The sequence below is a fragment of the Notolepis coatsorum genome (assembly GCF_963971535.1).
Source record: "Notolepis coatsorum genome assembly, chromosome: 10".
Classification (NCBI taxonomy): Eukaryota; Metazoa; Chordata; class Actinopteri; order Aulopiformes; family Paralepididae; genus Notolepis; species Notolepis coatsorum.
Window position 1 is genome coordinate 85,719,784 of NC_140174.1, and position 12,500 is coordinate 85,732,283.

The 12,500-nt window shown below is 43.4% G+C and overlaps 1 protein-coding gene across 1 annotated transcript in view; it reads right to left on the minus strand.

The window, feature by feature from the left end:
- The window catches only part of ank3b (ankyrin 3b), a gene marked incomplete at its 3' end in the record, with an annotated part of 393,887 nt that overhangs the window by 149,822 nt on the left and 231,565 nt on the right, over window positions 1-12,500 (minus strand). The window contains 4 exon segments of the mRNA XM_084323081.1: window positions 1,228-1,340; window positions 1,342-1,352; window positions 10,441-10,500; window positions 10,632-10,704. Of these exon segments, the coding sequence (XP_084179207.1) occupies window positions 1,228-1,340; window positions 1,342-1,352; window positions 10,441-10,500; window positions 10,632-10,704 (257 nt within the window).

A 12,500-nucleotide genomic window follows, 5' to 3' on the forward strand; every position in this document is an offset into this window, starting at 1 on the left:
TACCATACAAAGAAGCATCATCCAAGAGCAATGTTGGTTCACTTTCTTTCAAAGAAGCATCCTCTAAGAGCAACGTTGATTCACTTTGTTTCAAAGGATGATTTAAAAAATGTGTATTGAGATTGTAAACAATATTTGCAACTAGATATTGTCGAGGTAATTTTTTCTTCTCAAATCTATCCGGTGCAGCTTTAATTAACCCAGTTAGATACCACCTCCCAAACATTGATCCATGCGCACACACGCACACATGCACGCAACGCTTGGGGCGATGGAACTGGTTTTAATTTCCTCTGGCCCGGTGGACATGTGTGTCAGCGCTCAGATGGTCAATAGCATCTGTCTCATTCAGTCTGTCAGACCATCCTGTCAGTACAAGTCAAAGCACCGGAAGGTACTAATGTTACTGACTTTTCCTGGAGTTCCTCCATTGACTTCCATTGTAAAACATTTCTCCATTGACTTCCGTTGTAAAACATTTCTCCATTGACTTCCATAATAAAACATTTCTCCATTGACTTCCATAATAAAACATTTCTCCATTGACTTCCATAGTAAAACATTTCTCCATTGAATTCCATAGTAAAACATTTCTCCATTGACTTCCATAATAAAACATTAGTTTGTATACAGTGTATATAGTATTAGCTATACACAGTATATATCGTGTAGTATTAGTATATACTGTATACAGTATATAGTGTAGTATTAGTTTGTACACAGTGTATATAGTATTAGCTATATACAGTATATATAGTGTAGTATTAGTATATACTGTATACAGTATATAGTGTAGTATTAGTTTGTACACAGTGTATATAGTATTAGCTATATACAGTATATATAGTGTAGTATTAGTATATACTGTATACAGTATATAGTGTAGTATTAGTTTGTACACAGTGTATATAGTATTAGCTATACACAGTATAATAGTGTAGTATTAGTATATACTGTATACAGTATATAGTGTAGTATTAGTTTGTACACAGTGTATATAGTATTAGCTATATACAGTATATATAGTGTAGTATTAGTATATACTGTATACAGTATATAGTGTAGTATTAGTTTGTACACAGTGTATATAGTATTAGCTATACACAGTATAATAGTGTAGTATTAGTATATACTGTATACAGTATATAGTGTAGTATTAGTTTGTACACAGTGTATATAGTATTATTTCTACACAGTATTAGTGATATGGCAGTAGTGTGGTCTCACCTCTGTGACCGTGCTCCGATGCTGAAGCCCATGTACCCTTCCTGGGGCAGAGAGTCGTCTCCCAGCTCCCGGAGGTCCTGCGGAGCCAGATATTTATCTGTGTCCCCAGTCATCAACATCCTCACCTGTAGAACAACAGAGAGATACTCAGACAACACTCTCTCTTTGTTGGTTCCTGTTCTCCTACACAAAAATCCTCTCTCCATCTATCCCCCTCTCTCTTTCTATCTTTCTTTCTGTTCCTGCGCTCACATCAATCATCTCTCCATCTCTCTCTCTCTCCTCTCTCTCTCTCCTCTCTCTCTCTCCTCTCTCTCCTCTCTCTCCCCCTCTCTCTCTCTCTCTCTCTCTCTCTCTCTCTCTCTCTCTCTCTCTCTCTCTCTCTCTCTCTCTCTCTCTCTGCTGTCTGCCTGCCTGTCTGTCCTGTCTGTCTGTCTCTGTGTCTCTGTTCTGTTGTCAATATATCAATATATCCCGAAGTGAGTCATTTCCAAATGTTATCAATTCCAATTTCCACAAACCTCTCTCTCTCTTGACACATTTTCAGAAAGATCAATGCAACCAGCCTAAAGGCTCTTTTTCCATTTTATCCTCTCTCTCTCTCTCTCTCTCTCTCTCTCTCTCTCTCTCCTCTCTCTCTCTCTCTCTCTCTCTCTCTCTCTCTCTCTCTCTCTCTCTCTCTCTCTCTCTCTCTCTCTCTCTCTCTCTCTCTCTCTCTCTCTCTCTCTCTCTCTCTCTCTCTCTCTCTCTCTCTCTCTCTCTCTCTCTCTCTCTCTCTCTCTCTCTCTCTCTCTCTCTCTCTCTCTCTCTCTCTCTCACACACACACACACACACACACACACACCACACACACACACACACACACACACACACACACACACACACACACACACACACACACACACACACACACACACACACACACACACACACACACACACACACACACACACACACACACACACACACACACACACACACACACACACACACACACACACACACACACACACACACACACACACACACACACACACACACACACACACACACACACACACACACACACACACACACACACGCTTTTTCAAGTAGTGACAGCAACAGATCAGCCCCCCCTCCAGGTCAATCTACCATGTGAACTACAGTATCTGTTAACTATCTGTTAAAATACTGTGGACTATCTATTAACTATCTGTTAAATACTGTGAACTATCTGTTAAAATACTGTGGACTATCTATTAACTATCTGTTAAATACTGTGAACTATCTGTTAATATACTGTGGACTATCTATTAACAATCTGTTAAATACTGTGAACTATCTGTTAAAATACTGTGAACTATTTGTGAACTATCTGTTAAAATACTGTGAACTATCTGTTAAAATACTGTGAACTATCTGTTAAAATACTGTGAACTATCTGTTAAAATACTGTGAACTATCTGTTAAAATACTGTAAACTATCTGTTAAAATAATGTTAACTATCTGTACTATATGGTAAAACATCTGCAAAAGGCTTTTGAGAGATGAAGTAAAACCCTGAGCAGCAACACACCGTGAGAGGTGCTCACAACACCCCTCTAGTATCAAACACCCATTTAGTTAAATACATGAACATATTATTCCATATCTACAGTGTGGTTTAACAAGAGACAGCATTTCGAATTTGAAAGATAGAGGGAGAGAGAGGGAGGGAGATACTGAGAGAAGCCCATCAACATAGTAAGTATCCAACATGATTCTAGTATCATCAACACAGTAAGTATCCAACATGATTCTAGTGTCATCAACATAGTAAGTATCCAACATAATTCTAGTATCACCAACACAACAAGTAGCCAATAAATCCAGTGTTCATTCTCTCTCGTATGACTTACCCCATCACTCTTTGCTCACTCTTTTTCTCTCTGTAACCTAACCTAACCTAACCTAACCTAACCCAAACCTAATCTAACCTAACCCTACCTAGCCTAGCCTCAACCTACCCTAACCTAAACCTAACCCAAACCTAATCCTAACCCTAATCTAACCCAAACCTAAACCAAACCTAACCTAACCCTAATCCAAACCTACCTAACATAACCCAAACCTAACCCTAACCCAAAATGTATTTAACCCTAACCTAACCCTAACCCAAACTTAATTGAACCCTAACCTGTCTCTCTGTATGTCTCTCTCTCTGTCTCTCTGTATGTCTCTCTCTGTCACTCATTATCACATACTATTTCACTACTTTCACTATCCAACTCTCTAGTTTCTCTCTCCACCTGTTCACCCCCCACCCCACACACAAACAGACAGATCAGCTTTCTACTGCCTGCCCTGCTCTAAGAATTTCCACTGTATGTGTCTGTGTCTGTGTCTGTGTGTCTGTTTGTGTGTGTGTGTGTGTGTGTGTGTGCGTGTGTGTGTGTGTGTGTGTGTGTGTGTGTGTGTGTGTGTGTGTGTGTGTGTGTGTGTGTGTGTGTGTGTGTGTGTGTGTGTGTGTGTGTTGTGTCTGTTTGTGTGTGTGTGTGTTTAGAAGGGGACACCTAATGCTAGACAGGAATAGGAAGTTGGCGTGCAACTCCTTTGTGTGTGTGTGTGTGTGTTTGTTTGTGTATCTATCTGAATATGTACAATAGTTCAGTTCGGTGTCTTTGGTACGTAGCTTGGTCACTGTAGCATAGGAACGGATTGCAACACCCTGATTGGACAGAACCTTTCATTCGTCAAAGCACTCTGGCGCTCAGCATGTCAACAGATGTTGTGAACAATCTTCACTGAAGCTACATTTATAACACACAAAGATAAGCCTGTTTGTAGTGAAGTGAAATGTTGTTATGCTAGATTATCCAGAAACCTATATTTTCACCTGAACTAGTAGTTATGCAGAGACTTTTATTTTGAAGGAGCAAAGAGATCTATTTCAAGTTCAAGTTCAAGTTCTTTAACACTTTCACTGCCACACACGAGATATCTCGGCTTTCCGATAGTTATGTTGAAAGCCACTCACGAGATTTCTCGGATTTTTTATTTTATTTTTTTTATCGATCTGAAATCATATTGCATCACGCGAGCCTACCCGAGTATACCCGAGCGCCGCCGGCGATCATATGTGGAAAAATGCGCCCCCTATCGTCTCCCAGATGACATAAGGGATTTTGGAATGGACTCAATGAAAATGGATGGGGAAAAAAATCCGGTACTCCACATTTTCCAGTCCACTGATCCAGCCGGGGTTACCACAGTTCATTCTGGAGCCTCTCAGCCCCGCGGAATCATGTGTACTACTGTATCACGTTGGATCCATACACTTATCGATTTTTTCGAATGGTGATCAGGAATTGGAATATACCAGTTGGATACCATCTGATGTCAGGTAAGGAATCTATGTTATCAGTGTTAGGATAATCAGACTAATTTTGATGAAGATATAGGCTGTTATGTGAAATGGGCTCTTTCGGTTTTACTGAAAAAGTCCAAGAGGAAATGAACACGACGATTATCCGTGCGCGGCCCGAATGTGCTTGCGTGCACGTATAATATTGATCATCTAGCGTTTATTTGAAAACTATTCATAAATAGGCCGACGAATATCAACGTTGTGGAATATTCCAGTAAAAGACGATTATCATAGAATGGTCCAGAATGAACTGTTTTTTATCTCAAAACGGGTGCTTTTCTAAATGCTCTGAAACGGAAATGAAGCGATAAAAAACGTTTGGCTGAACGTGCCACTCTCTGTAGTCTGCTACGGTCTTGTGCGGTGCTATTCCCAAACCAGGAGGTGATATTGCCAGTCAGGATGCTCTCTATTGTACATGAGTAGAAGTTCTTAAGGATCTTCTGACTGACTTGGAACTTTCTTAGGCGCCTGAGGAAGTAGAGGCGTTGTCGTGCCTTCTTCACAACACTGTCAATGTGTGTGGTCCATGTCAAGTCCTCGGATATGTGGGCTCCGAGGTACTTTAAACTGTTCACTCTCTCAACCGGTGCCCCGTCGATGCTGAGGGGGCTGTAGTCCCCGACCCCGACCTCCTAAAGTCCACAATCATCTCCTTTGTTTTGCTGACGTTCAGGGAGAGGCTGTTCTCCTGGCACCATCCTGCCAGGACCTTGACCTCTTCCAGGTAGGCCCTCTCGTCGTTTGCAGAGATCAGGCCCACCACTACTGTGTCGTCAGCAAATTTGATGATTGTGTTGTTGTTCCGCTGAGCCACACAGTCATGTGTGTACAGGGAGTAGAGGAGGGGACTCAGAACACAGCCCTGGGGGGCCCCTATGTTGAGGGTGATGGATGAGGAGGTGCAGTTGCCTGCTCTCACCACCTGGGGTCTGCCCGCCAGGAAGTCTAAGACCCACTGGCAGAGGTCATAGTTCAAGCCCAGGTCCCTGAGCTTGGCTATGAGTTTGGAGGGGACTATGGTATTGAATGCTGAGCTGTAGTCGATGAATAGCATTCTCTTGTCCAGGTGTGATGCTGCTGTGTGCAGCACATGGGCTATGGCGTCCTCTGTGGACCTGTTGGGGCAGTATGCAAATTGCAGGGGGTCTAGGTTGATGGGGAGGGAGGAGCAGATGTAGCCCTTTACTAGCTTCTCAAACAACTCAACCTAGCCTCGTACCAACTCAGCCTCGTACTAACTCAGCCTAGCCTCGTACCAACTCAACCTAGCCTCGTACCAACTCAGCCTCGTACCAACTCAGCCTAGCCTCGTACCAACTCAACCTAGCCTCGCATCAACTCAGCCTCGTACCAACTCAGCCTCGTACCAACTCAACCTAGCCTCGTACCAACTCAACCTCGTACCAACTCAGCCTAGCCTCGTACCAACTCAGCCTAGCCTCGTACCAACTCAACCTAGCCTCGTATCAACTCAGCCTCGTACCAACTCAGCCTCGTACCAACTCAACCTAGCCTCGTACCAACTCAACCTAGCCTCGTATCAACTCAGCCTCGTACCAACTCAGCCTCGTACCAACTTAACCTAGCCTCGTACCAACTCAACCTAGCCTCGTATCAACTCAGCCTCGTACCAACTCAGCCTCGTACCAACTCAACCTAGCCTCGTACCAACTCAACCTAGCCTCGTATCAACTCAGCCTCGTACCAACTCAGCCTCGTACCAACTCAACCTAGCCTCGTACCAACTCAACCTCGTACCAACTCAACCTAGCCTCGTACCAACTCAGCCTCGTACCGACTCAACCTAGCCTCGTACCAACTCAACTTAGCCTCGTACCAACTCAGCCTCGTACCAACTCAGCCTCGTAAAAGAGTGCATGATAAAAGTATGTAGCTGTTGTGAATAACCTAATCGCCATCTAGCGAACGTTAGCTAACATGAATAGAACTGCAAGTATCCTTCATCCTCCTTTGATAGCTAGCTACCAAATATCATAATTGTTTTCTTGCGACATTAAAATGGTGTTATACTGTAATTTTGAACGAATTATTCTGAGCATAGACTACATTTAAACAGGAAAGATGGCTAGACAGTAATGAATGCATTACAAAATTTAGAAACATACTTGTGTTTCTTACTATTAACACAATGGCGCCCGACCACGGAGATCTCCGTGTTTCGATTCCACCCGTTGTGGACAGAAGGACGGATATATCCGTGGCAAGTTGTTTTGGCTTTTATTCCATTTTAATAACCTATTCAAGGTCGCCGAGCTGCACTGCAGATGTACCCTACTCTTTGAATTCGCCAAAGTGCAATACCGGCCAGATCCTCTTAGGGGCGCTATCGCGATAATAGAGTGTTCCCTGTGGCAAAAGTTGTCTTTTTTTTTGGATCTCTAATGTAGTTTTCTTCTCATCTGAAGCGATAGCTATTGTCTGTTGCACAGGATACGTTTTGGATTGCGGATTTCACTATGCAATAAGGGGATTTATCATCAGCCAATGGACATATCGATCTACCAGATGGCGATCGATAACGGGGAAATGCTCGGGGGGATCCAACCGGCTCAGGGTACGATCTTTTTCACGTAAATTACATGCTGATCAAAGCTTGCTATGATACTCAACCAGCCGACCAGCGTATGTGGCTACTTAGACGAACACGGCTGTGGGGCGGCGTGGCTCAGGGGTAGAGCGGGTCGTCCAATGATCGAAGGGTTGGTGGTTCGAATCCAGCTCAAGCCCATGTCCATCCCACTGCCGTTGTGTCCTTGGGCAAGACACTTAACCTATTTGCCTCGTATGAATGTGTATGCATGTGAATGAATGTTGGTGGTGGTCGGAGGGGCCGTAGGCAATGATTATTCGCCACGCTTCCGTGAGTCTGCCTCAGGGCAGCTCTGGCTGCAATTGTAGCTTACCACCACCGGTATGACTGTGTATGAACGAATAATGGACTCTGTAAGCGCTCTGGGGTCACTGGGGTGTCATGAAGAGCGCTATATAAATCCAATCCATTATTATTATTATTATTAACACGGTTATTGGTAATCAATAATCAGAAACAATATGCAGTTTGAGTTTTAACTGTAGCTTTTGTATAACGGGAATGCCATTGGATATAACGTTAGTAGCTATTAGCCCTTTATCTCGCCTTCCAGGAAATATACTAGACCAAATGCCGTATAACGCTTATATTCACGGCGCTATAAAATGAGAACGTATTGATGAAAAAATTATTTCTTTAATCCATTTTGAAGGGACGGTTTATGGTCCCAATTGACAATGAGAATGGACAGATAGCAATACTATAAAGTATAGATTTAGCTCTACAAACAGCCCCAAGTCTGTTTACATTTGCTGGTCCTCTAGAGATTTATTAGACGCATCCCAATGGCCCCGAATGTGTTAATACAAAATACAAATAAAACATACTATCTACTAATTTACTATTTGTAGCACAATAGCTGTGTAATCCATTATGTTATCATCATAACATACAGGGGTATTAGAGTTAGTTTAGTCCTAGTCTGTAGCTGTAAAGGAATGTGAATCACTACCCACTTTCAAAACCACTCTCAAAGAACACCTACGGGAGACTGCAATTCGAAACTGGCCCTTGTAAATGTCCTAACCCAACCCCCTCCAATGTACAGTAAATTACCAAGTATGGTTGTCAATATTCCAATGTACAGTTTTTCTTGTACAGTTGTACAGTGTTCCCGACCCACCCCTCCTACCCAACCCCCCATCAGGGGGACCCTGATGTAAACAAGACGAAAGTCTTTCTCTGGTCTGCATCCCCTTAACAATTGTGTGTATTGAGCTGTACTGTATTGTACCCATTCTGCAATCTGTTAATAAGGTTTTCAATCAATCAATCAATCAATCAATCAATCAATCAATCAATCAATCAATCAATCAATCAAAAAGTCATCTGGTCAGAGTGCTGGCACTCTACCCACCTTCATTCTCTTGGTCCAACACTATGGAGGAATGTCATGGTTTTTGCCTTATTTCACCTTTCTGTGAGGGACAGCTGTCTATTTTTGCTTTATTTCACCTCTCTGTGAGGGATAGCTGTCAATCCCTGTTCCCTGTGGTTAATTGCCTCATGGGTCGGGAGGTGTGTGGGCTTGATTGCACCTGATGCAGTGCAGCTGTGCCTATGGCCATGTGGAGTCTATTTAAGTTTGGAGATTGCAGTGTCAACAGCTTTTTCATTTTCCTTGTGCTGGCTATACTTTTGGTCAGGCTTCTTATATTTAAGTGTAGTGCTGCCCTATTCAGCATTTAGCCTTCTTTTGTAGCTATACTCGTTTTCGTCTACTGGCTTAGTTTACACTTTATTTTATAAAGACTGAGTCCTTTATGGTAGTGTTTTCTTTTGTTCTTTTGGAACTGCCCTTTGCACATAAACTCCCTTGGTGGAGGTTTATTGTTTTATGTTTGCAATATAAACTCTGTTTTTAGGAGTTGCCCTTGTGGCTTACAATACCTCTTTAATGAGTGTCGTCCTGTTTTTTTGGACATTATTTATTTTCTTGAATACTCACTTTGAGGCTTCCACCTGTAAAGGTTGTTTTGTGTTGTTTATTTTTCCCCTTCTCCTAAAACGTCTGCATAAGCAGTTAGTGGTTATCCGTTTTATGTAGTCCCTATTATCTGCTCATGACCCACACACACACACCCACAGCCCTCACAAGGAATCACTATCAGACTCATTCAACACTAAGATAATCAAATGTTTTAAGTGTTTAAGTAGACTTCTCATGTTGAAGTGGATCAGACCCAGATCCTTTCTTTCTTTAAAAGTACATTATTTTATTTAAGTGGATTATTGTGCGTAGGAGGTTGTAAAGTGATATGATGAATACGACCATTTGCTATAATTCCATTAGACGAGGCAGGTTGGCTGAACATGGACTAATGACAGCGATATTATTCAGGGTATGATAAATATGAGAGGACGAATCATAACCAATTGACTGCCCAAGCCTGAGCTAGTGGGAGGTTTGAGTGAGGCATATAATCTGATTAACTGGAAAAGCTTGGACTTAGATGACGTCAATCTACAGTATAGGCATAGAGGGGTTTGTCTCCCACAGGAGTGAGTGTAGTGAACAGAGAGCAGCTTGGCTCCTTCCCTGTTCATATGAATCCCATCTCTATTGAACATGACATTTCTGTTACAGAACAGAACACACACAAACACACACACACACACACACACACACACACACACACACACACACACACACACACACACACACACACACACACACACACACACACACACACACACACACACAGACACACACACATACACACACACACACACACACACACACACACACACACACACACCCGCCGTTCTCAGACTGTCACCATGGTAACCAAGATAAAGGCTAAATCCACTGTCACCATGACAACCAGGATAAAGGCTGATTCCATGGACATTTTACAGGAGGCGTCACCTAGCTAGCTAGCTGCTAAAAGACTAAATATGTATTTTCACACAGTATGTCGAACCAATCACAGAATAATATGTATTTTCACACAGTGTGTCGAAAGAGAGGGATGGAGAGGGAGGTATAGATGGGGGGGAGGGAGGGAGGGATAGAGGGGAGGGGAAGGGAGGGAGGGAGGAAAGGGAGGGAGGGAGGGAGGGAGGGGCTCATTTGAGATGAATGAGAATGAAATATAGGAGGGGAGAAGAGAGAGACAGATGAGAGAGAGAGCATACATAGAAACAACTGATTAAAAGAAAGAAGGAACAGATCATGAAATCAAATGAAAATCAACTGATGAAAATACCTTCGTCCATATCTGATAAATAGTCATCTGAGAAGATTTCAGGGACATGGGTTCTATGGACTGGATGACAGAACGGTTCAGAAAGAAAACAAAGAATGAAAAATAATGTACATGAAGAAAATATAATGATTGGTTGATTGGTTGATTGACTGAACCATCAGATTGATGAAGGAGATTATTTGAATGGTTACCTTCATCATCTGACATGTCCAAGACCTCGTTCATGGTTTCTGGGACGTTCATCTTGTGTTTCTCTGTCACCGTCTGCCGGACAGACACCAGGGTCAGAGAGACATGTCCCATAACAGACAACAGACACCAGGGGACACAAAGAGACATGTCCCGTAACAGACAACAGACAGACACCAGGGTCAGAGAGACATGTCCCATAACAGACAACAGACAGACACCAGGGTCAGAGAGACATGTCCCATAACAGACAACAGACAGACACCAGAGTCAGAGAGACATGTCCCATAACAGACAACAGACACCAGGGTAAAAGAGACATGTCCCATAACAGACAACAGACAGACACCAGGGTCAGAGAGACATGTCCCATAACAGACAACAGACAGACACCAGGGTCAGAGAGACATGTCCCATAACAGACAACAGACACCAGGGTAAAAGAGACATGTCCCATAACAGACAACAGACAGACACCAGGGTCAGAGAGACATGTCCCATAACAGACAACAGACAGACACCAGGGTCAGAGAGACATGTCCCATAACAGACAACAGACAGACACCAGGGTCAGAGAGACATGTCCCATAACAGACAACAGACAGACACCAGGGTCAGAGAGACATGTCCCATAACAGACAACAGACACCAGGGTCAAAGAGACATGTCCCATAACAGACAACAGACAGACACCAGGGTCAGAGAGACATGTCCCATAACAGACAACAGACAGACACCAGGGTCAGAGAGACATGTCCCATAACAGACAACAGACACCAGGGTCAGAGAGACATGTCCCATAACAGACAACAGACAGACACCAGGGGACACAAAGAGACATGTCCCATAACAGACAACAGACAGACACCAGGGTCAGAGAGACATGTCCCATAACAGACAACAGACACCAGGGGACACAAAGAGACATGTCCCGTAACAGACAACAGACAGACACCAGGGTCAGAGAGACATGTCCCATAACAGACAACAGACAGACACCAGGGTCAGAGAGACATGTCCCATAACAGACAACAGACACCAGGGTAAAAGAGACATGTCCCATAACAGACAACAGACAGACACCAGGGTCAGAGAGACATGTCCCATAACAGACAACAGACAGACACCAGGGTCAGAGAGACATGTCCCATAACAGACAACAGACAGACACCAGGGTCAGAGAGACATGTCCCATAACAGACACCAGACAGACACCAGGGTCAGAGAGACATGTCCCATAACAGACAACAGACACCAGGGTCAGAGAGACATGTCTCGTAACAGACAACAGACAGACACCAGGGTCAGAGAGACATGTCCCATAACAGACAACAGACAGACACCAGGGGACACAAAGAGACATGTCCCATAACAGACAACAGACAGACACCAGGGTCAGAGAGACATGTCCCATAACAGACAACAGACAGACACCAGGGTCAGAGAGACATGTCCCATAACAGACAACAGACACCAGGGTCAAAGAGACATGTCCCATAACAGACAACAGACAGACACCAGGGTCAGAGAGACATGTCCCATAACAGACAACAGACACCAGGGTCAGATAGACATGTCCCATAACAGACAACAGACAGACACCAGGGGACACAAAGAGACATGTCCCATAACAGACAACAGACAGACACCAGGGTCAGAGAGACATGTCCCATAACAGACAACAGACAGACACCAGGGTCAGAGAGACATGTCCCATAACAGACAACAGACACCAGGGTCAGAGAGACATGTCCCATAACAATATCACAATATCTGTTTAACCCTTTCACTACCACACTACCAAATGGTTAACCCTTTCACTGCGACAATACAGAAGGTTAACCATCTGTAGTGTGGTAGTGAAGGTGTTA